The sequence below is a fragment of the Pinus tabuliformis genome, chromosome 9 (assembly GCF_031772625.1).
Source record: "Pinus tabuliformis cultivar Carrire ecotype Pingquan chromosome 9, CPIR1, whole genome shotgun sequence".
Taxonomy (NCBI): Eukaryota; Viridiplantae; Streptophyta; class Pinopsida; order Pinales; family Pinaceae; genus Pinus; species Pinus tabuliformis.
In genome coordinates, this window is record NC_142307.1 from 1,354,640,111 (window position 1) to 1,354,662,824 (window position 22,714).

Below are 22,714 nucleotides of genomic sequence, written 5' to 3' on the forward strand. Positions count from 1 at the left end.
CCTAAAAAAATTATTCTGATTTTGGAAAAGATTTATGTCGAGCAGGACTAAAGAATGTAAAGGAATCATGATTGTGACCATATTAAGTCCAGGAGCAGCATGTGAGTTTCTGAACTCGTTGATACATGTTTCAAGTCAACCCATGTGTGGGACTAGAGTGGTGAAAAAATCAAAATTGTAAATATAAAATACTAGAACTAGTACTTGCTCCTAAACCACTTATCGAAGGTTTGGAATCTCGATTGTTTAATTTTTGTAGCTGAGGTCAGTATTCAATTCAACAAAGTCAAAGGAAATTAAAAAGAAAAATTGTTCATGTAGGCCCCAAACAGTTAGGTTGGCCCCACCAGTTGAATGGGTTTGACCTTTGGTCAAAACCCTCTTACTTTGACCACTATAAATACACCAGTCAACCTCCTCCATTTGGAATCATTTCGGATCATCAAATCTTTTGTTTTTTGTCCACACATGCGAAAGGGAGAGAGAGAGAGAGAGAGAGAAGACTAGCGAAGTTGACCAGAAGTTTGACTTGCTTTGACCAATGTTGACTGAGGATTTTCTGGGCTATTTGACCTACGTTGACCAAACCTTTTGTTGCTCTATTTGACTACAGTTTGCCTAAGGCAGTTGCAGGGGCTGAAATTCGGCCTGTTTGACCACAAGACTAAATTCTCTCTCTTTTGACTAGGTTTGACCTATATGATTTGTTTGGTCAGTTTGACCAAGTATGAATGGGATATTCATATTATACATTTGTTGATTTGGACAATTTCTCCTAAGAGACGATTGTTGGGTTTTTCCCAAGTTAAAAGTTTTTGCGTCTCTTATGCATGTAGTTTGGGTTTTCCCAAGGTAAAGTTTTTGTGTCTCTTATGCATGTTTATTCCACTGTGATCTCTACTGCTCTATTGCATTTATGGTTGAAATTTTCTGAAGTATAATTACTTAATGATCTAGAATGTGCTAAAGTAAGAACAATATCATTGGAAGTAATTATCTGTAGCAGAAAATTGTGCTTGTCTTTATTGCACTTGAAAAATCAACATGGTATCAGAGCTTTGGTGAAGGAAAGGGCATTGAGATCACTCTTGAAGACACTTACTTCTGCAATCTAATCTGTGACCAGATCTTTGACCATGGGTTCATCTACTAAGGCAAAGAATAAGTTGGAAGGTGCTACAAATTTTAGGGCTTGGAAGACAAGGATTGATCTCATTCTTGAAGAGAATGATGTTATGGATTAAGTGAAACACGCAATCACTAAACCATAGGATAATGAAGAAAAAGCAAGGTACAAGAAGTCTGAAATCACATCTAAGAGGATTCTTGTTAAATCCATCAGAGACCATTTGATTCCATATGTTTCAGCACTAAAAACTTCAAAGCAGATGTATGATTCCTTGGTAGGATTGTATACCATCAACAACCTTGGTCTGAAAATGAGCTTGAGGAACCAACTTCGTGATGTTCAAATATGACTAGAGATGATATGGCAACTTCCTACTTCATGAGGATCTCTCAATTGAGAGATCAAATTCAAGCTATTGGAGAAAGCATTGAGGAAACAAAACTTGTGACTGCAGCTCTTAATGGTCTACCTAATTCATGGGATTCATTTGCATCTAGCATTTGTGGTAGAACAAAAGTTCCAAGTTTTGACCAGCTATGGACATCATGTACTCAAGAGTGTTGGAAATGTAACTAGGTTCGGTCTTCATAATTATCATTGAACTTGTATCAATATGTATTTCGTGTAAAATCAAAAAGAAAAAGAAAAAGAAATTTATTATTATTATTATTAGTCAAACATGTTTTTCATGCTTCTAGGGTTTATTAAGTCAAAAGAAAATTTGTCATGAGTCAATCTATTGTGCTTAAGTCAAGTCCCAATTGGACTTTTGTAAGAAAGAGGAAAAAAATTTGAGTCAAAAGAGTCAATTTGTCACCCACAAGACCAAGGCAACCCTGCCTAGACAAGTCGGCCTAGAAAGGCACCAGTTCGACCTCCTAGATGAGTATATATATATAGCAGTTCGACCTCATTGTAGCATCAATACACCAATTCAATTTCTCTGCAAGAGAGAGAAGAAAAACCAGCAAAAGTTTAAGGAAGAAGAGTGAAAGTCAAAGGAGAGATAACAAAGGTCAAAGGAGAGAGAATCTTGTGATTTCTACCCTACATTTTGCCACACGTGCGAGATTTTTGTTGCAAGGAGAAAAATTTCATAGGTGTTGCAAGGGCCGAAAATTCAAAGTCTAATCAAATTTGAAGGGCGTTTAACAACGTTGACTTTTGTTAGGATATTCCGACACATAGGAAATAGTTAAGTATAACTTGGTCTAGTGTATAGTTATGTAAAGTGTGTTTCTTTAGTATGTACTTTTTGTAACTTACAATCTAACGGTCACGATATGTTCTAGACATGAAGTGATTCGACGGTTCATCCTCTCCTCAATATTACTAACACTTGATCTGTGGCTTAACACCCAATTGGTCCATGATCTCTATTTAAAGAGCATGGACGGTCATTTGTAAGGGGACCATTCATGAGAGAAGCTTATGTAAATTTTCTTTCTTTTACATTAATAAATTGCCTGAAGTGGCCGCATTGGCTCAGGCCATGGATTGTTTCTCTCTTTGAGGGTTTTAACCACGTCAAGAACACTGGTGTACTGATCTGTGATCTATTTGTGAGCAGTGTCCTGTGGTGTTCTATCTGAGGAACCTAGCCTGTAAATTCCTACATGGTATCAGAGCTATTTGAAGGCCACATTCGTTGGTGGTCCAAATCCGAAGCTGGTACAACTGCATCTGATTGTCGTTTCCTAGATCTATTGTTTGTGACCGCTTTCGAACCAAGAGAATTGCTCTATTGTGTTAGGAGCATCTGTTCCAGTGAAGAACCCCTTTCGTTTCATGCGAAAAGGTTTCCGGTAGCCCTAGCTACGTCATTTTTAAGATCTGGAGGTATACAGTGTTTATTTGCAGTTTTAGTTATTTATCTCTCTATTTATTTCGATTTATTTATCTCTCTATTTTTTATTACCGGATCCATACCTTTCATTTTTGTGTATGCTCTTTTCTGCCGCGCCTTAATGTGATCTCGGAAAATCAGAAACATTCAGGAAAATATTTAGTTTCAGGAGAAATCTAACTTCAAGCCATAAGGTTTGGTTTTTTTTTGCATATCCATTTTGGGTTGTGTGGTTTTTTGTTTTGTAGGCAAAAAAAGTTTTCTCAAGTAAGCACACACTCCAAAGCTTCAGTAACTAAAAAAAACCCTTTCTCTTTTCCAAGAATTACTAACCTTTTAAACTAGCTCACTTGGTGCAAAGTTGCTTTATGAGAATATAAGTCTTGGGTTCAAGTCTTTCTTTTTGTTGAGTTACTTTTTCAAAAAGTACATGTAACTTATGTTTTAAAGTTACTTTATGTAAAAGTGTTCTCACCCATTATAAAAAGTCAGTCACTTATAATTCTAAAGTCTCTTTATATTTTATTTAAGTTATAATTTAGTGGGTAGCTCATAAAGCACCATTGTAAAAGTAACTTTCACTTATTTATAAAAGTGAGTCATATAAAATATTTTTTTAAATTAGATTAAGTTTGGAAAGGGGGGGATTTTTTTAAAAATATAGCATTATCATTCACTTCTGCACATTCACGTACTCCGTCAGCATCTTCAACAACTTTTCTTCAAAAAGCCATAACTTCTTCATCTGGAAGCCGTTTTTTTTAATCAGCCTAATTTTTTGAGATCTTTCCATTGGAACACTTAGTTTCAGCATCTACAGCTTTAGTTTCTGTTAAAATGGAAAGTCCATGCCAATTTATTCTTGACAGCACCAACTACTTCCAATGGTTGTCCTACATTAAGGATTTACTTAGAAGTAAAGGTCTTTATAGAATAGTCTCAAGCCAAGAGGCTAAACCTGATGAAAATAAGCAAGCCAAATGGGAAAATAGGCAAGATCAAGCACGTGGGTTGTTATGGATGTCTATTTCTCCATACCTTAGATTCCATATCGTAGAACTTGATACCCCTGATGAAACAATGAAACAGCTCAATAAAGTTTTTGGAATTAAAAATGAAATTAGAGCTTATCAACTCTAAAATGAGTTGCTTACGTTGGAACCCAATAATTTTTCTTCCATTGAAGATTTTTTGTCCAAGTTCAAGACCCTTAGACTTCTCTTGGAAGGTGTTAAGGTTAAGAAATAAGATGGTAACCTTATCTATTCCATTCTTACTAAGTTGAGACCACCCTACTCTGTGTTTGTTTCCACCTTCCATTTTCAAGATAAGCCTTTATTTCTCAAGGGCAAGACTACAAGTCCACCTCTTTTGATGTCTTTTGTGATTCTTTAATAAGAGAACAAGAAAAATTCTTACATCTTGGTCTTCTTAATATTGGAAATTCTTCTAAGAAATCCTTAGCAGCAACCAAATTCAAAAAATCCTAAGAAGCAGCATCCTAAAAAGAATGGTCCTAAACCAAACAAAGGTCCTAAGCAATTTCAGTCTCAAAATAAAAAATCAATTCAACAAAATGATAAGGCAAATAAAAACAAAGGGAAGAAGACTGATCGACATTGCAACTTTTGTAATCATGATGGTCACTTAGAATCCAAATGCTTTAAAAAGATGGAAGCCATGGAAGCAGCAATGAAGAAGCATAACATCCATTTGGAGCACTCTTCAACTTCATCTTCAGGAATTGCACTTTCTGCATGTGGTTGTCAAGCATCTCGATCTGGTTATGCACTAAATGTATCTTCTTCTTCTCATTCTCATGAGTGGTTCATTGATTCTGGAGCTTCTTATCACATGGCCAAAAACAAAGCCATGTTTTCTTATTTAAATAATTGTAACACCAAAAATATATATGTTGGTGATGATAGATCTCTTAGTGTTGTAGGGACTAGAACTATTCATCTAGACAATGGTCAATTTGATGATGTACTATGTGTTCCTACCTTATCTTGCAACCTTCTATCTGTATATCAGATAACTCATTCAAGCAAAAGTAAAACCGCTGAATTTTCACACCATGATGTTGTAATTAAGGACCTAAGAGATCCTAGACAGATTTTAGCTACCAGCATTGTTGATGATTCTACAAGGTTGTATAAGTTTAACAACTTTGGGTCATCAACTCTTCCCTCAATATTTGTTGTTCATAATGATGAAGTGAGCAAACTTTGGCATGAGCGATTTGGTCACTTAAACTATCGCTCCCTTCAAAATCTATGTAAGGAAAATATGGTGACAAGTCTTCCTATGGTATCTTGCAGAGATGGTGTTTGTTCCGAATGTGTACTTGAAAAAAATCATCAAGATAGTTTTGAAAAGCGTGCCTCTTGGCACGCCTCAGCCCCTTTACAGCTTGTGCACAGTGATTTATGTGGTCCACTTCCAGTTGTTTCATTCTCTGGCTACAAGTATTTCTTAACTTTCATTGATGATTTCTCCAGACGCACTTGGGTATACTTCTTAAAAATCAAGAGTGAAGTCTTTAACATGTTCTTGGCCTTTAAGGCCTTTGTTGAGAAACAATCTGGACATCAAATTCTTAAGCTAAGATCTGATAATGGCAGAGAATATGTTAACAACAAATTCATCAACTTTTGCATTGAGCATGGAATTCAATTACGACATACTATTCCATATATTCCACAACAAAATGGTGTAGCTGAAAGGAAGAATCGCACCTTAAAGGAAATGGCTAATTGTATGCTTCAATCTAAAGGGCTTAGTCTTAATTTTTGGGCAGAAGTAATTAACTGTGCAAACTACATGGTAAATCGCACTCCTACTAAGGTTTTAAAGAATATCACTCCAGAAGAAGCATGGAGCTCAATTAAACTAGATGTAAGTCACTTTCGTGTTTTTGGAAGTGAAGCATGGGCCCATATCCCGATGAGAAACATAAAGTCTTAGAACCTAAGAGTGAAAAATGTATTTTTGTTGGATATTTTGAAGATGCAAAGGATATAGACTTCTTCCACCTAAATCCAAAAATGTTATCATTAGAAAATATGTAAAGTTTACTGAAAATATATCGGCCTACGGACCTAGTTCGGCGGATTGAGCATGGAATTCAATTGCAACATACTGTTTCATATACTCCACAACAAAATGGTGTAGCTGAAAAGAAGAGTCGCACCTTAAAGGAAATGGCTAATTGTATGCTTCAATCTAGAGGGCTTAGTCTTAATTTTTGGGCAAAAGCAATTAACTGTGCAAATTACATAGTAAATCCCACTCCTACTAAGGTTTTAAAGAATATCACTCCAGAAGAAGCATGGAGCTCAATTAAACCAGATGTAAGTCACTTTCGTGTTTTTGGAAGTGAAGCATAGGCCCATACTCCTGATGAGAAACATAAAGTCTTAGAACCTAAGAGTGAAAAATGTATTTTTGTTGGATATTTTGAAGATGTCAAAGGATATAGACTTCTTCCACCTAAATCCAAAAAAGTTATCATTAGAAAAGATGTAAGTTTGCTGAAAATATATCGGCCTACGAGCCTAGTTCAGCGGATGTGCCACCTCTCTCTATCACTTCTACTTCTGAAAATATTTCTTCTTCACATGATGACAGCGAGGATGACAATCCTCCCCCATGTTCTCGAGATCCTCCTTCAACTCCTCAGCTTCCAAAATGGGTTTGTGCTACTACAGAAGCTTCAGGCCATCCAGATTGGGACGCAGCTATGAATGAAGAATATCATTCATTATTGGCAAATGATACATGGGATCTTGTTCCTCTTCCAAAGGGACGAAAACTTGTTAGATGCAAATGGGTTACAGAACCAAATTTGGACCAGATGGAAAAGTTGATAAACATAAAGCTCGTCTTGTTGTTAAGGGTTTTTCACAAATTGAAAGCATTGACTATACTGGAACCTTCTCCCCTGTTGCCAAAATGAACTCTATCCGCCTTGTTTGATGTAGAAAACATAATAAAAAAATAAGAAGCCAACAAATATTCACAAGCAATTATCACGTAAGAGAAATCAACCCTAATTTGTTGGACTATTGGTTTCTCAACAAAGAGAAATCTAGACTAGTATCAAAAGGGAAGATTCAGAGGCCTCAACATGGTGATTCTCAAGCATTTATAGCCCATTCTAAGAATGACAAAGGAAGAAGAAATTTTGAAATGTTTCTAAAAAGGAATGCAGGAAGAAGACCTGCTCCCTCTCAAGGAAAGAAGGATATGTCAAAGATTCAATGTTTTTGTTGCCACAAGTTTGGTCACTATAAGGACAAGTGCCTTAAAGGAAAGGATAATAGGAAGAGGAAGGGCAAGCAGCAAGCTTCGGTTGCAAACATTGATGATGAACATAAGAAGAAGTCAAGGAATGACAATACTGACGATGATAATTATTTCTTCTTTTCTGCCCTTGCGGGTTTGGTCACTATAAGGACAAGTGCCCTAAAGGAAAGGATAATAGGAAGAGGAAGGGCAAGCAGCAAGCTTCGGTTACAAACATTGATGATGAACATAAGAAGAAGTCAAGGAATGACAATACTGACGATGATAATTATTTCTTCTTTTATGCCCTTGCGGGTTCTATTGCAGATCACAATGACAATCGGTTAGTAGACAATGGTGCCTCCAAACATATGATAGGTAACCGTGACAACCTCACAGAATTAGTAGAAAAAAAGTTAACATAGAAAGTGGAGCTTGGTGACAATAACAAGTATGCAGTCAAAGGCGTTGGCTCAACATATTTCCAGTTGGAGTCAGGAGGTAACATTTTTATAAATGATGTATTGTATGTACCTAGTCTGAAAAAGAATTTGCTTTCTACCTCCTCCTTGGAAGACAAAGGATATAGAGTTGTGTTTGTTGATGGACAAGTCCTTGTATGGAAGAAGGGTTCAAGCATAGATTCTGCCAAGGTGATTGGTGTTCGAGAGGGAGGCTTGTACAGACTCTTGGGACAATCAATTCAAGCATTGGTACATGATAACATTGATCTATGCGAATTATGGCACCGAAGATTTGCTCATATTCACTACAAGGCTTTACCAGCATTAAGGAAGATGGTTACAGGTCTTCCAGAAATCCAGGTAGAGCATGAAGGAGTTTGCAAAGGTTGTGCACTTGGCAAGAATGTCAAAGGACCTTTTCCAAGCAATGATAGCAGATCCAAAGGAATTTTGGACCTAATACATTCAGATGTATGTGGACCAATGTCAGTGTCATCCTTGGGTGGTTTTCTATATTATGTGACTTTCATTGATGACTTCTCCTAGAAGACATGGATTTACTTCTTGAAGACCAAGGATGAGGTCTTCAGCAAGTTTCAAGAATTCAAGGCTCAAGTGGAGAACTTTATAGGGAAGAAGATTAAATTCTTGAGGTCAAATAATGGAGGAGAGTGTACCTCCAAGGAACACATTGCCTTCGCAAGGAAGCTGGGATTAAGAGAGTGTTGATAGTCCCTTACAACCCTCAACGCAATGGGATTGTTGAAAGGAAGAACATAACCATTATGGAAGCAACTAAAGCAATGATTCATAATCAAGACTTACCCATGTTCTTATGGGGAGAGTCATCCAAGGCAACAATTTATGTCTTGAACAGAAGTCCTCACCAAATATTGGGGAGTAAGACTCCTGAAGAAGTCTTCATGAGTGAGAAACCAGAGGTCGGGCATTTGATGATCTTTGGTTGTATTGTCTACATTCATGTTCCCAAGGAGAAGAGGACTAAGCTGGAGCCTTCATATAATGAGACATCAAAGGCTTACAAGATTTATGTTCTAGGACAGCGGCAAGTTGAAATTAGCCAGGATGTTACTTTTGATAAGGATGCTACCTTCTGGAAGTCCAAAGGATCTCACTCGGATACTAATGATGAGGAGCACGAAGCTCCCAAGCATGTGCGCTCGTGACTTGTGGAACATCGCCTAGATCATCAAGAAGAGCCAAAAGGTCCAAATGAACCTGTGGACCCACCTAGTGTCATTGTTCTGAAATCCAAGAAGAGGTCAGCATGGCTTGGAAGTACATTGCATGATGCAGAGACACATGCAGCTCACCGTGGCACTTTCAGAGAACCCAAACGTCCTAAGAAGTACTTAGGATATGCAACATTGATGAGTCAAATCATTAACTCCGAACCATCCAGCTATGAGGAGGCAACAGGCCAACGAGTTTTGAAGGATGCCATGATGGAGAAATATCAATCCATCATGAAGAATGATGTATAATAAATTGTACCCAAACCTAAAGGGAAGTCAGTGGTGACTTCCAAGTGGATCTACAAGATCAAGCATGCGGCTAATGGCAGCATAGACAAGTACAAAGCATGATTCGTGGCAAGAGGGTTCTCCCAAAAAGAGGGAGAGGATTATGAAGACACATTTCCTCCAGTTGCCAGGTACAATTCTATTAGAACTATTATTTCTATTGCTTCTATTATAGGCTAGAAATTGCATCGAATGGACGTGAAAATTGCTTTCCTCAATGGAGTGATTGAGGAAGAAGTGTACATAGAGCAACCTTAAAGCTTTGAGGTAGATGAGAGGGAGACTCATGTTTACAGACTAAAGAAAGCTTTGCACAGACTCAAGCATGCACCTTGGGCTTGGTATTCTACAATTGATGGATACCTAATGAGTTTTGGTTTTACCATGAGTGATGTTGATTCAAATCTATACTATAGGGTTGTTGGAGGTGAGCCTATGATTTTGTTACTATATGTTGATGTATTTCTGACAGGAGCATAGAATCTCATTATTCAGTGTAAGAGCGAATTGATTTATGAATTTAGGATCTTGGCTTAATGCATACTACTTAGGATTAGAAGTGTCGTAGAAGTTGGGAGAAATCTTCCTTGGTCAAGGGTATATTATTAAGATCCTTCAGAAATTTGGGATGATGGTCCGCAAGTCCATGAACACTCCCATGGTGACTAATCTAAAGAAGTTGCGAGACTCTGATTTAGATTTGGTAGATTCCCCTATGTATTGTCAGTTGATCAGATCATTGAATTATCTAGTTAATACCAGACTTGATATTTGCTATGCAATGAACACTCTCAGTCAGTTCCTGTTGGAACCCAGGCATGTATGTTAGATTGCAGCAAAGCATATATTGAGATATCTATGTGGCATTGTCAGTTATGGATTGAGATATGTCTCGAATGGTGAAGTACAGTTGCAGGGATTCACAAATTTTGATTGGGTAGGAAGCACTAAAGATAGGAAGAGCACATCAAGATGTTTAAAATTGGGCTTTGCTATGATATCCTAGATGAGCAGGAAGCAAACATCTGTCGCACTCAGCACTGCTGAAGCTGAGTATATTGCAACTTATTTGGCAAGTTGTGAAGCAGTGTGGTCTCAGAAGCTACTTGCAAGATTGTTTGATCAAGTGCTAGAACCGACCATGATACATTCAAAGTTGTGTAAAGCTTTCAGAAAATCCAATTTCCATGACAGGTCGAAGCACATTGAAATCAAGTGAAGCTACTCACAGGATTGTTTGATCAGGTGCTAGAACCGACCATGATACATTCAAAGTTGCATAAAGCTTTCAGAAAATCCAGTTTTCCATGACAAGTCGAAGCACATTGAAATCAAGTACCATTACATACAAAACACGGTACAAAAGGGAAAAATGAGGCTCCAATACATTTCTACAAACGAGTAGGTTGCTGACATTCTCACAAAGCCTCTACCCAAGATGAAGTTTGTTTTCAGGGATAGCCTTGGAGTAGTTGAGAATGTCTCCCTCGGTGAGAGGGAGTATTAATGTTGTAGCATCAAGGGGTGAAGATTCTCCCTAGGTCAAAGGTATTGATCAGGTCAAGGGTGTTGACTGGGAGCCAGTAATGTGGTCACTCGGTAAGCATCAAGGCACAAAGTGCTCCCCCAATCAGGGGCTACTAGACCATATTGCCAAGGCTTACTTGGCTAATGGGTTGAGTAAGTGCCTTATAGCATAGGGCAAGTATTTTTACCATTCAATAGCATGTGACGACATGTGGGAACGGTAAATGGGCTCTAGGTTTCACCATTTGTCAGGAAGTTCCTAACATGGTTCCAAGTGACGAATTGGTTGGTTGGTGACCCAAGAACTAGTGGATGACTAGTTCCTTCATTTGATGTTGATGCAGAATGCTTTCAATCTTTTCTTGGGATGGAGAAATTTTTCAACAAATATACCTCTGAGGAAGTCAAGGTGAAAAACTCCCTAGCTAAGAGGGATTGTTGAATTTTTGTAGCTGAGGTTGGTATTCATGTCAACAAAGTCAAAGTAACTTAAATTATTATTTTTTTTGTTCATGCAAGCCCCAAGAAGTCAGGTTGGCCCCACCAGTTGAATGGGTTTGACCTGTGGTCAAAACCCTCTTACTTTGACCACTATAAATACCAGCAATGCGAAAATCGCGATTTTATCGTATTATCGCGATTTTTAAAAAACAACGATATAATCGCCTAATTTTTATGCCTATTTTTTTTGCGATTTTTCCCAAAAAAATCACGATAATTTCGTTTTTATCGCGATTCGATAGCGTTTTTATTGTCGAGCCGGCGAACAGCGGGTTATAACACCAAAAAAACGAACAAAAATAAATAAATAAATAGTAATAATAATAATAATAATTCATTTCTACAAACAGCGGCAGCGGTGGATTGGGAGTGACTTGCGAGAAAAACCTTGGTCGATTAGGTGTTGATTGAAGGAGAAAACGACTCAAAAACCCTAGTGGATTGAGAGCTGAGGAGGAGAGGATCAATTTTCTCCGGCAAACCAGTATGGGCACGGTGCACCAAATTTATGTGTTTTGTTTTGGTTTTTTTTGTTTTTGGTTGGGTTTGGATAACCCATTGGTTTAACAAATATTTTTGAGTTGATTTGATAGTGTTTTTATTTGTTAAATTGTCAAAAATTCAATGTGTTTTGTCATGTTACTCATGTATGTAATTTTTTTTAATTTTTGTAACTTGCAATCTTTATTTTGCCATAGGTTCACCATTCAACTTCAAAGTTCAAACTTCATCTTACAAATTTAAAACTCAAAAGTCAAGAGTTCAACCAAGTTACAAACATGCCAAGGAAATTGGACCCTCTGTGGGAATTTGGTGAACCTGATGGAGGGTTTGATAGAATAAACTTGAGTTGCAAGTTATGTGGGCATCATATGTCAAGGGGGGTTTATAGATTGAAGTATCACCTTGCATAAATCCCTGGACTTGATGTAGGGTCTTGCTCAAATACAAATTCGGAAATCATCCGAAGAGCCATCAGATCATTGGAAAATTTAAAGCACGATAAAGAGGCCAAAGCAAAAATGAAGAAGCAACTAGCAAAGAGGGTGTTAGGCTCATGTGAACAAGAAAGTGGCACTGGTTCTACTTCAGCACCAATATCTACAACCAACCCGATAGCTGCCTCATCATTTTTTGTTCCTAGAACCACACCTGGTTCACAACCATCTATCACTTCAATGCTTAAAAAAACTGAGAAAGAACAAGCTGACAAGTTGTTGGCCAAAATTTTCCTTTGGAGTGATATTCCTTTCAGCGTTGCAAAGAATAATCCATTTTTCCAGCGTGCTGTTGATGCTATTGCAACTGTTGGCCCAGGGTACAAAATCCCTTCTTATGATGACTTTAGAAGTCGGATTCTTCAAAATGAAAAGGTTGACTACACCAAAAGATTGGAAGAGTTTAGGGCATCATGGACACAAACAAGATGCACTGTGATGTCAGATGGTTGAACTGACCAAAAGGGGACAACCCTTATAAACTTTTTGGTTAGTTGTTCCAAGGGGACAATGTTTATGAAATCTATTGATGCATCTTCACATATTAAAAATGCAAAAACTTTATGTGATTTATTGGATGTGTTTATTTTAGAGGTGGGTGCAGAACATGTTGTCAAAGTCATAACAGACAATGCTACAAATTATGTTAATGCTAGCAGGATGCTTATGGAGAAGCATTCTACTTTATTTTGGACACCTTGTGCTGCACATTGTATTGATTTGATGTTGGAGGACATAGGAAAATTTTCTTTTGTCAAAGATACTGTCGAATCATCAAAAAGCATTACAAAATTTATATATAATCATACATTTGTGCTTAGCTTGATGATAAAATTCACCAACAACAAAGAGTTGGTGCGCCCCGCCATTACACGGTTTGCCACCAGTTTTATATCTCTTCGATCCCTCTTGAATTCTATGTGGGATGTGAAGAGAATGTTTCTTTCATAGGAGTGGCGTGCTTTGACAATGAGCCGCAGACCAGAGGGAGAGCCCATATGCAGATTAGTTTCATACCAGGAAGACTTCTGGGCGAGAGTGCAGAAGGTGTGCACCGTTACTGAATCTTTGGTAAAGGTTCTTCAATTAGTTGATGGTGAGAAGCCCACAATGGGCTATTTGTATGAGGCCATGGACAGAGCCAAAGAATCCATTCGGCCCTACTATGATGATAAGAGAGATGAGGGGTTTCAGAGACAACTCCTCCTATGGGAAGTGATTGATGAACGATGGAACAACACACTCCATCGTCCCATTCATGCTGAAGGGATTTACCTGAACCCCGCATTTTCTTACCCATGTGGGTTCGTATTTGATACTGAGATCATGGATGGATTCTTAAATTGTGTTTAGATGATGGTGCGATCTCCAGCAGAACGTACAAAAATCTCCAAAGAAATTGAGACATACAGGATGGCAGGTGGCACATTTGGCTTTGACATGGCTGTGACTGATAGGATGACTAAAATGCCAGGTATTTTTTAGTTTGTTTCAAATTTCATTGTCTCTTCAAGTTCATAACTTGATACTTTGCTTCAACTTTCAAATTTTATTTTTTTCTTATGTTTATTTAAAATTTTATTTGTAATTTTGTTGTAGATGCATGGTGGAGAATGTATGGTGCCAGGGTACCCCTTCTGCAAAAGCTTGCCATTCGAATCCTCAGCCAAACATGTAACTCCTCAAGATGCAAGCACAACTGGAGTGTATTTGAAAAAATATACAACAAGAAGTGCAACAGGTTAAACTCAAAACTTAAAATATTACAGATTTCCAAATAATTTTTTGAATTCATTAAACAATATTTTTTTTGTAATTATTATTTCCTGATCTTTATACAGGTTGGAGTCCTAGCGACTTAATGACATGGTCTATGTCTACTACAATCTTCGATTGTGGGTGAGGCAACTTGAAAGGATACCTGATATGGAGGCCATCTCATTGGATGGGATTGACACCACCACTGCATGGAGGATTGAGGCCGAGAGGCCTCTCATGTAGTCTGCCAATGATTGGTTAGAGCAGGAGGTAGTGGAGGGGGAGGATAAGGAGGAGGAGCAACAGGAGGAGGAGGTGACACCACCTACCCAGGCTACCCTTGCCACCAATAGAGAACGTGGTCTACCTCCTATAGCTCCTAGTTCTTTAGCTTTTAGAGCACATGTTATAGATCTAATATGAAAATAAAAAACAATGCAAATAAATCCAAGAATAATCACCAAAAATAACAAGATCTGAATATAGAAATACTTCTTTATTGATCAAACCCTTAAGGTAGGGCAACACCATACATTCACTCCTTTAGGAAGGAGAACACTCCACAAGCCATATGCCTTTTCATACAATATTCCTTGACATCCCTCAATGTGGAGTCTCTAGCCTCTATATAGGCCTTATACATACAAAACCATGGGTCAATACCATGGTTCCCTCAATACCATCTATCTAATACCATGGGCCCATTACATTATTACTAACTACTTGTGGTCCCTTACATGATATGGGTTAACCATTTTATTTATTACTATGGCCCATCCCATTATTACATTATTCCTTTGGGTACCTCCCTTTGTACCCATATTATCCCCCCTAAGTATATAACATTCCACCCCCCTTAGCATGTTTCGTCCCCGAAACATGGGAAGAACACAAATAATAAGATCTACTCAAAAGAGTAGTCCACTGCTACTGTGCACGGGCATCTAGCCATCCAAGAGAAAGGTGAACCCTCGATCTTACTGGTGCCTCGCTCGCTTGAGATGGAAGTTGACCGTGGCAGCTCTTCTGTGTTGATGTGTAGTGGGTGGATCTTCACTCCTCTCTATCTGTCATGCGGGGGTTGTTGTCCTTGTGGCTAATTGGTTGCCATCTTGTTGGTTGTTTTCTTACGGGGTGATGTGGGTGATGATATGTTGAAGTTTTAACCAATGTTGTTAAAAGCGCGATCGGGATTTAATCGGCGCCGGGAAAAAAGCGGAAAAAATCGTTAAAATCGGGAAAAAATCGGAAAAAAGCGGGAAAAAATCGTTTGGCACAAAAATATTCATTTTTTTCATTTTTTTTCAATTTTTTTAATATCTAAACCATCTACAACATAAAATAAATACATTGACACATAAATATGATAAAAAAACTAATATATAAGATGTTTAATATCATTTCTAGCGCTAAAATCACACATAACATTGAATCATGTCCTGAATAGTAAGTCCTGAGTCCCAAGTCCAACTCAGCCTCAAAATATCAACAAAAAATATGATAATGTATCTCATCATGTCATAATGTCATATACAATAAAATGAAAGTCTAATCCTATTGATTTCCTCTGCCCCTCTTGCGAGAATATGGCACAGCTTTCTCTTTCCCTCTAGATGTAGAAGCTGGTGCCTGTGCTGGTGGAAAAGGCAGTGGAGTCTGACGTGCTCTAGAAGCTAAAGAACTAGTAGTAGCAGCTACAGGAGGCTGAGGTGGACGGAGACCACGTCCTCTACTGGTGGTAGTGGTAGCCCGGGTAGGCGGTGTCACCTCCTCCTCCTGCTCCTCCAACTCCTCCTCCTCCTGCTCCTGCTCCTGCTCCTCCTCCTCCTCCTCCTCCCCCTCATCCTGCACTAACCAATCCTCAGTGGGATCCATGAGAGGCCTCTCGGTCTCAACCCTCCATTCAACAGTGGTGTCAATCCCATCCAATGAGATGGCTTCCGTATCAAGTGTCTTCTCTAGTTGTTTCACCCACAATCGAAGATTGTAGTAGACATAGACCATGTCATTAAGTCTATGGGACTCCAACCTGTACAAAGTTCATGAAATAATAAATTAATAATTAATAATTAATATTATAAAAAAAAATATTGTTTAAAACTTTAATGAATTCAAAAATTTATTTGGAAATTTGCAATATTTTAAATGTTTAAGTGTTAACCTATTGCGCTTCTTGTTGTGTATTTTTTCAAATACACTCCAATTGCGCTCACATCCCGAGGAGCTGCATGTTTGGCTGAGGATGCGTATGGCAAGATTTTGCAAAAGGGGTACTCTGCCACCATACATCTTCCACCATGCGTCTACAACAAAATTACAAATAAAATTTTAAATAAACATAAGAAAAAAATGGAATTTGAAGAAACAATGAAATTTGAAACAAAGTTACAAAGTACATACTACAAACTAAAAAATACCTGGCATTTTAACCGTCCTATCAATGACAGCCATCTCAAAGCCAAATAAGCCACCTGACAACTTATATTGCTCAATTTGTCTAGAGATCTCCATACGTTCTTCTGAAGATCTCACCATCTTCTGGACACAGGTTAATAATCCTTCCACGACCTCAACATCAAAATTAAACCCACATGCATAAGAAAATGCAGGGTTCAGGAAAAGCCCAGCAGCATGAATGGGACGATGGAGTGTGTTGTTCCATCGCGCATCAATGACGTTCCATAGAAGGAGTTGTCTCTGGAACCCATCATCTCCCTTGTCATCATAGTAGGACCGAATGGCTTCTTTGGCCCTATCCATGGCTTCATACAAATAGCCCATTGCGGGCTTCTCACCATCAACCAACCGAAGAACCTTTACCAAAGGTTCTGTAACAGCGCACACCTCCTGCACTCCCGCCCAGAAGTCCTCCTGGTATGAAACTACTCTGCAGACGGCCTCTCCTTCTGGTTTGCGGCTCATTGACGAAGCACGCCACTCCTCTGAAAGAAACATTCTCTTCAAATCCCACATAGAATTCAAGAGGGATTGAAGAGATATGAAACTCGTCGCAAACCGTGTAATGGCGGGGCACACCAACTCTTTGTTGTTGGTGCATTTTCTCATCAAGCTAAGCACAGATGTGTGGTTGTAAATAAATTTTGTGATGCTTTTTGATGAGTCAACAACCTCTTTGACAAAGGGAATTTTCCCTATGTCCTCTAACATCAAATCAATACAATGGGCAGCACAAGGTGTCCAAAATAAAGCAGGATGCCTGTCCATAAGCATTCTACCAGCAGCAACATAATTTGCGGCATTGTCCGTTATGACTTGGACAACATTTTCTGCACCCACCTCCAAAATAAACACATCCAGCAAATCACATAAAGTTTTTGCATCTTTGATTTGATCAGTTGCATCAACAGATTTGATAAACATAGTCCCCTTGGGACAACTAACCAAGAAGTTTATAAGGGTTCTCCCCTTTTGGTCAGTCCAACCATCTGACATAACAGTGCATCCTGTTTGTGCCCATGATGCCCTAAAATCCTCCAATCTTTGGGTGCAGTCACGCTTTTCATCTTGAAGAAGCCGGCCTCTGAAATCATAAAGAGAAGGGATTTTGTACCCCGGGCCAACACTGGCAATAGCATCAACAGTAGGTTGGAAAAATGGATTATTCCTTACACTGCTGAAAGGAATATCACTCCAGAGGAGAAATTTTGTCATCAACTTGTCAGCATTTTCTTTTTCAGTTCTTTTTAGCATTGAACCAATAGTTGGTTGTGAACCAGGTGTGGTTCGAGGAACAAAATATGATGATGCAGCTACCGGATTGACTGACGCTGCAGTAGAACCAGTGCCACTTGGCCCACTTCCTTCAGCTGACCTTTTTAGTTGCCTTTTGAGTTCTTCTTTGGCCTCTCTAGTGTGCTCTAATTCTCCCAATGCTCTCATGGCTTTTTGGATAATTTCAGCATTTGTATTTAGACAGGGCCCCACATCATGTCCAGGGATTTGTGCAAGGTGGAACTTCAACCTGTACACCCCCCCGAATATTTCCTTTCCACACAACTTGCAATACAAGTTTTGTCTATCATTCGGAGTTTTAGGGTCACCATATTCCCAGAAAGGATCCAATTTCCTTGGCATGTTTGTTTTTGAATTTGCAAACCTATGGAAAAATAAGGATTAGGAAATAGGAATTTAGGATTACAAAATACAAATTACAATTTAGCATTTACAAAATTACAAGTTAATTATTTCCAAAATCCCAATTTCTAAACCCAAGTTACCCAACCAAATGCCAAAAAACAATGAAAATTCAAAAAAAATAAACAATGTTTAAAAAAAATGAGAAAATAAAAATAAAAAATTGGTTCTCATAGTCATAACAAATAACCCATCCCAAATCAATGAAAAATTTCAAAAAATTCTTTAAAAACAATGAAAAACAAAGTTTTTATAGAAGCAAAACCAAAAAAAATTAATCTACATACCTCTTTTATGGACAAATTGGTGATCTTGGCTTGGATTCCTCCTAAAAACGCTTGGATTCGCTCCCAAATCCGACGGAAACCCTTCAGCTGCTCTCCCTCACCTCTTCTCCTCCTCCTCCGCGCGAACAGCCAAATGAATAAAAAAAAAATCGATTTTTTGCATATAAAAGCCCGCTGCCCGCGCCTGTCACGATTTTTTCACAAAAAATCGCGATTTTTTTCGAAAAAATCGCGATTTTTTGAAAAACTCGCGATTTTTTGAAAAACTCGCGATTTTTTCGAAAAAATCGTGTATAAAAAAAATTTGCCGATTTTTATGGATAAAAATCGCGATAAAATCGGCTGGGCGAAAAAATCGCGATTTTCCGATAAAATCGCGATTTTATCGCGATTTTCCGATAAAATCGCGATTTTATCGCGATTTTAACAACACTGGTTTTAACCCACGGTGTCTTTTTCTTTAATTCACCCCTTACTGGAGCCTGATTGTTATCTGATGCATGTTGTGGTGCCTGCTGTGGTGTCTTATCTTCCAATATTACTTCAACTTCTGAGCCCTCATCTGATGTGTCAGCACCTGTAACATTTTCTGCTTCACCGTCTGTTTGTGTTTGATTGACGATCATCAAAGGCTCATCATCTGATGTGTAAGTTTCATTAGAGCTTTGTGCTTCTGCCTCCATAGTCTCTGCTTGGGTCTTAATGGAAATATCCTGCAATGTAATTTTCTTCTTTTTATACCAGAGCGTCAGGAATTTTTTCTGCACATTAATATTGATAGTACCCACGGATTCCATCCAAGGATATCCCAAAACAACATCCATGTTATCCATATCTGAAGTATAAAAATCATCATGCAACACATACTTATCCATACACAGCTTCAAATCCTTATAACTTGAACATCCTCATCATCAACTTGTGCGTTTTCAATGTGTTTGGCTGGAACTTGCAAATTTTTTTGCCAAATTAACATTGATAAAATTATGCTTGCAACTAGGATTTATAGACACAACGATCTTCTCCTTCTGAATCAATCCATGAACCTGCAATAAGGAGATACTAGCAGAAAATAACCCTTTAGGTTTCTTGGTTTCCTTCTTTCCTGTAAAAATAAAATCTTTGTTAGTTTGTGTGTCGGTTTGTGTGAGCTTAGTAAGAGGACCCACAAAATTAAATTTATGGTCAAAGTGGTCACAAATAGATTTTGCGAACATCTGCCAAGTAGTTGTCCTTGGATGGCACTTTTGATGACACTGCCACCATTGCCATTTTTTGTGGTCCAAGTACATTTTTCCCACACTCAGCTGAGTCGCATCATCAAAGATGTAATTCAATTTGAAATATTTCTCCATTTGTGCTAGCCATTTGGCTGGATGAGAGCCATCAAATTTATACAAGTCCCTCAAATTCTGATCTAGGTCCGCCATCACAAAAAAAATGGCGAAAATTTGAAATGTCACAGTTTAGTCGATATTGCTCAAAATCCCTATTATCACATGTTTTCGAAAATGGAACAACCATTCTGCATTTGCCCATGTGATATAAATCCCGATCCAAGCACTGGAATTTTAAATCTGCGCTGCAACTCTCCTGCCATCACCAAAAAATTCTTTAAAAAGAGTTGATTTTAAATCAACGATATCTCCCTCATCCAGGCTCTGATTCAACTGATTTTATTTTTTTTTGAAATCGGGTATTTTTCACAAAGAATCCAGATCTGCAATTAGATTCTACAGATTTTGCACCAGGACATCCGAATCTGTGCCGCAAACTCGCTGCCCTGAAAAATTGTCTGCAACACCACTGATTTTTAGATCAGCGATATCTCCTTCATCTAGACTCCGATTCGGCCAATTTTTTTTTTTAAATAGAGTATTTTTCACAAGAAATCCAGATCTGCAATTAGATTTTGCAGATTTTGCCCAAAAACTTACAGATCTAATCTGCAAACTCACTGCCCCAGAAAGTTCCTGCTAAAAAAAATAAATAAATAAAATAAAATAAAATCTTCCCTTTTGCCCAAGAAAGTGCTCTAATACCACTTGTTATAGTTCTGATATGAAAATATATGAAAATACAAATATACCCAAAAATAAGAAGATAGAAAAGTTTTTTTATTGATCAAACCCTTAAGGTAGGGCAACACCATACATTCACTCCTTAAGGAAGGAGAACACTCCACAAGCCATATGCATGTTCATACAATATTCCTTGACATCCCTCAATGTAGAGTCTCTAGCCTCTATATAGGCCTCATACATACAATACCATGGGTCAATACTATGGTTCCCTCAATACCATCTATCTAATACCATGGGCCCATTACATTATTACTAACTACTTGTGGTCCCTTACATGATACGGGTTAACCACCTTATTTATTATTATGGCCCATCCCATTATTACATTCTTCCCTTGGGTACCTCCCTTTGTACCCCATATTATCCCCCCAGGTATATAACAGCACAGCAGAGTCCACTGCCAACTCCACCAGCATCTACATCTAGAGGGAAAGGGAAAGCTATTGCATTTTCTCGCAAGAGGGGCAGAGGAAATCAGTAGTATTAGACTTTAATTATTTGGTTCATTTCATTGTATATGACATTATGACTCATGATATGAGATACATTATTATATTTTTTGTTGATATTTTGAGGCTGATTTGGGACTCAGGAGTCAGGACTTACTATTCAGGACGTGATTCACTGTTATGTGTGATGTAGCACTAGAAATGATATTACACATCTTATATATTAGTTCTTTTATCATAATTATGTGTCAATGTATTTATTTTATGTTGTAGATGCATTAGATATTAAAAAAATTGAAAAAAAAAATGAAGATTTTTGTATTTTACGATTTTTTCCCCTCGCCAATAATATCCCGATAACGATAACTGCAACATTGATAAATACACCAATCAAGCTCCTCCATTTGGCATCAATTCGTTCATCGAATCTTCTGTTTTCTCTCCACACGTGCAAAGGGGAGAGAGAGAAACAAGACCAGCGAAGTTGACCAGAAGTTTGACTTGCTTTGAACAGCGTTGACTGAGGATTTTCTGGGCTATTTGACTTGCATTGACCAAGCCTTCTGCTACTTTGTTCGACCGCAGTTTGTCTGAGGCAGATGACCAAAATTCCTGAGGCAGTTGCAGGGGCAGAAATTCTGCCTGTTTGACCAACATTGACCAGAAGTTGCAGAGGCTGAAATTTGCCTGTTTTACCAAATTTGACAGGCTGTTGCAGAAGACTAAAATTCTCTCTTTTGACAAGGTTTGACCTATATGATTTGTTTGGTCAGTTTGACCAAGTTTGACTGGGATATTCAGATTGTACATTTGTTGAATTGGACAATTTCTCCTAAGAAAATATTGTTGGGTTTTCCCAGGGTTAAAGTTTTTGTGTCTCTTGTGCATGCTTATTCTCTTGTGATCTCTACTGCTCTATTGCATTTATGGTTGAAATTTTCTGAAGTATAATTACTTAATGATCTGGAATGTGCTAAACTAAGAACAATATCATTAGAAGTAATTATCTGTAGCAGAAAATTGTGCTTGTCTTTATTGTATTTGAAAAATCAACGTGGATCAGCTCATGTGGTACCCTTTAGTGTTTTCGCTTGGCATGCTCATGGTGAGCGTTGCATTAGGAAAACTTGAAAATTATAGATAAGCAAGCACTCCTTTTAAGTGACTTCATTTGACTGACCTTCAGAAAAGGGTAGTTATGTAAAGATTTAAACAGCTGACAATCTTTTCAGTCTTGATTGACTGATCGATAAATCAATTGTCTTTCAATAATGACATCTGAATTTACAATTTTACATTATCACTATCGTGTCATAAATCTGGTAAAGGCACAATGCCACTAGAAATGATTTTTCGGAGTATAAAGAAAATAGAAAATATTGATTTCAGAAAAGATGCATGAACAGGGCCCTCTACAAATTGAGAAGGAATCAAAGCTATGACCATATTGAGTCCAGAAGCAGCATGTTGGTTTCTAAACACATTGAGATATGTTTCAGGTCAGCCTATGTGTAGAGCTGTAGGACTAGAGTAGTGAAAAAAAAACAAAACTCTAACTATAAAATACTAGAATCAGTACTTGCTCCTAAACCACTTAACAAAGGTTTGGACCAGTTTATGTGGTACCCTTTAGCGTTTTAGCTTGGCATGCTCATGGTAAGTATTGCATTAGGAAAACTTGAAAA

At 38.0% G+C, this 22,714-nt stretch overlaps 2 protein-coding genes across 6 annotated transcripts in view; both read right to left on the reverse strand.

The window, feature by feature from the left end:
- Nucleotides 1-22,714, reverse strand: part of LOC149153528 (glucosamine 6-phosphate N-acetyltransferase-like) — a 134,078-nt gene that overhangs the window by 108,987 nt on the left and 2,377 nt on the right. The gene's annotated exons all lie outside the window — the stretch shown is intronic.
- LOC149153529 (uncharacterized) lies at nucleotides 10,019-16,343 on the reverse strand. Its single transcript, XM_089439318.1, has 3 exons — nucleotides 16,216-16,343; nucleotides 15,753-16,083; nucleotides 10,019-10,072 (listed from the first exon to the last, which is right to left on the reverse strand). The coding sequence occupies exons 1-3, from the start codon at nucleotides 16,341-16,343 to the stop codon at nucleotides 10,019-10,021; spliced, it is 513 nt and encodes a 170-aa protein (XP_089295444.1).

What these genes read in the sequence shown, in the direction of transcription:
- LOC149153529 (XM_089439318.1), bottom strand. Translation starts at nt 16,343, where the DNA reads ATGTATGGTGGCAGAGTACCCCTTTTGCAAAATCTTGCCATACGCATC. An exon ending in CACAACAAGAAGCGCAATAG is followed by an intron (nt 16,084 to 16,215) that starts GTTAACACTTAA and finishes AACTTTGTACAG; the next exon opens with GTTGGAGTCCCATAGACTTA. An exon ending in TCCGTCCACCTCAGCCTCCT is followed by an intron (nt 10,073 to 15,752) that starts GTAGCTGCTACT and finishes GGGTTCCAACAG; the next exon opens with GAACTGACTGAGAGTGTTCA.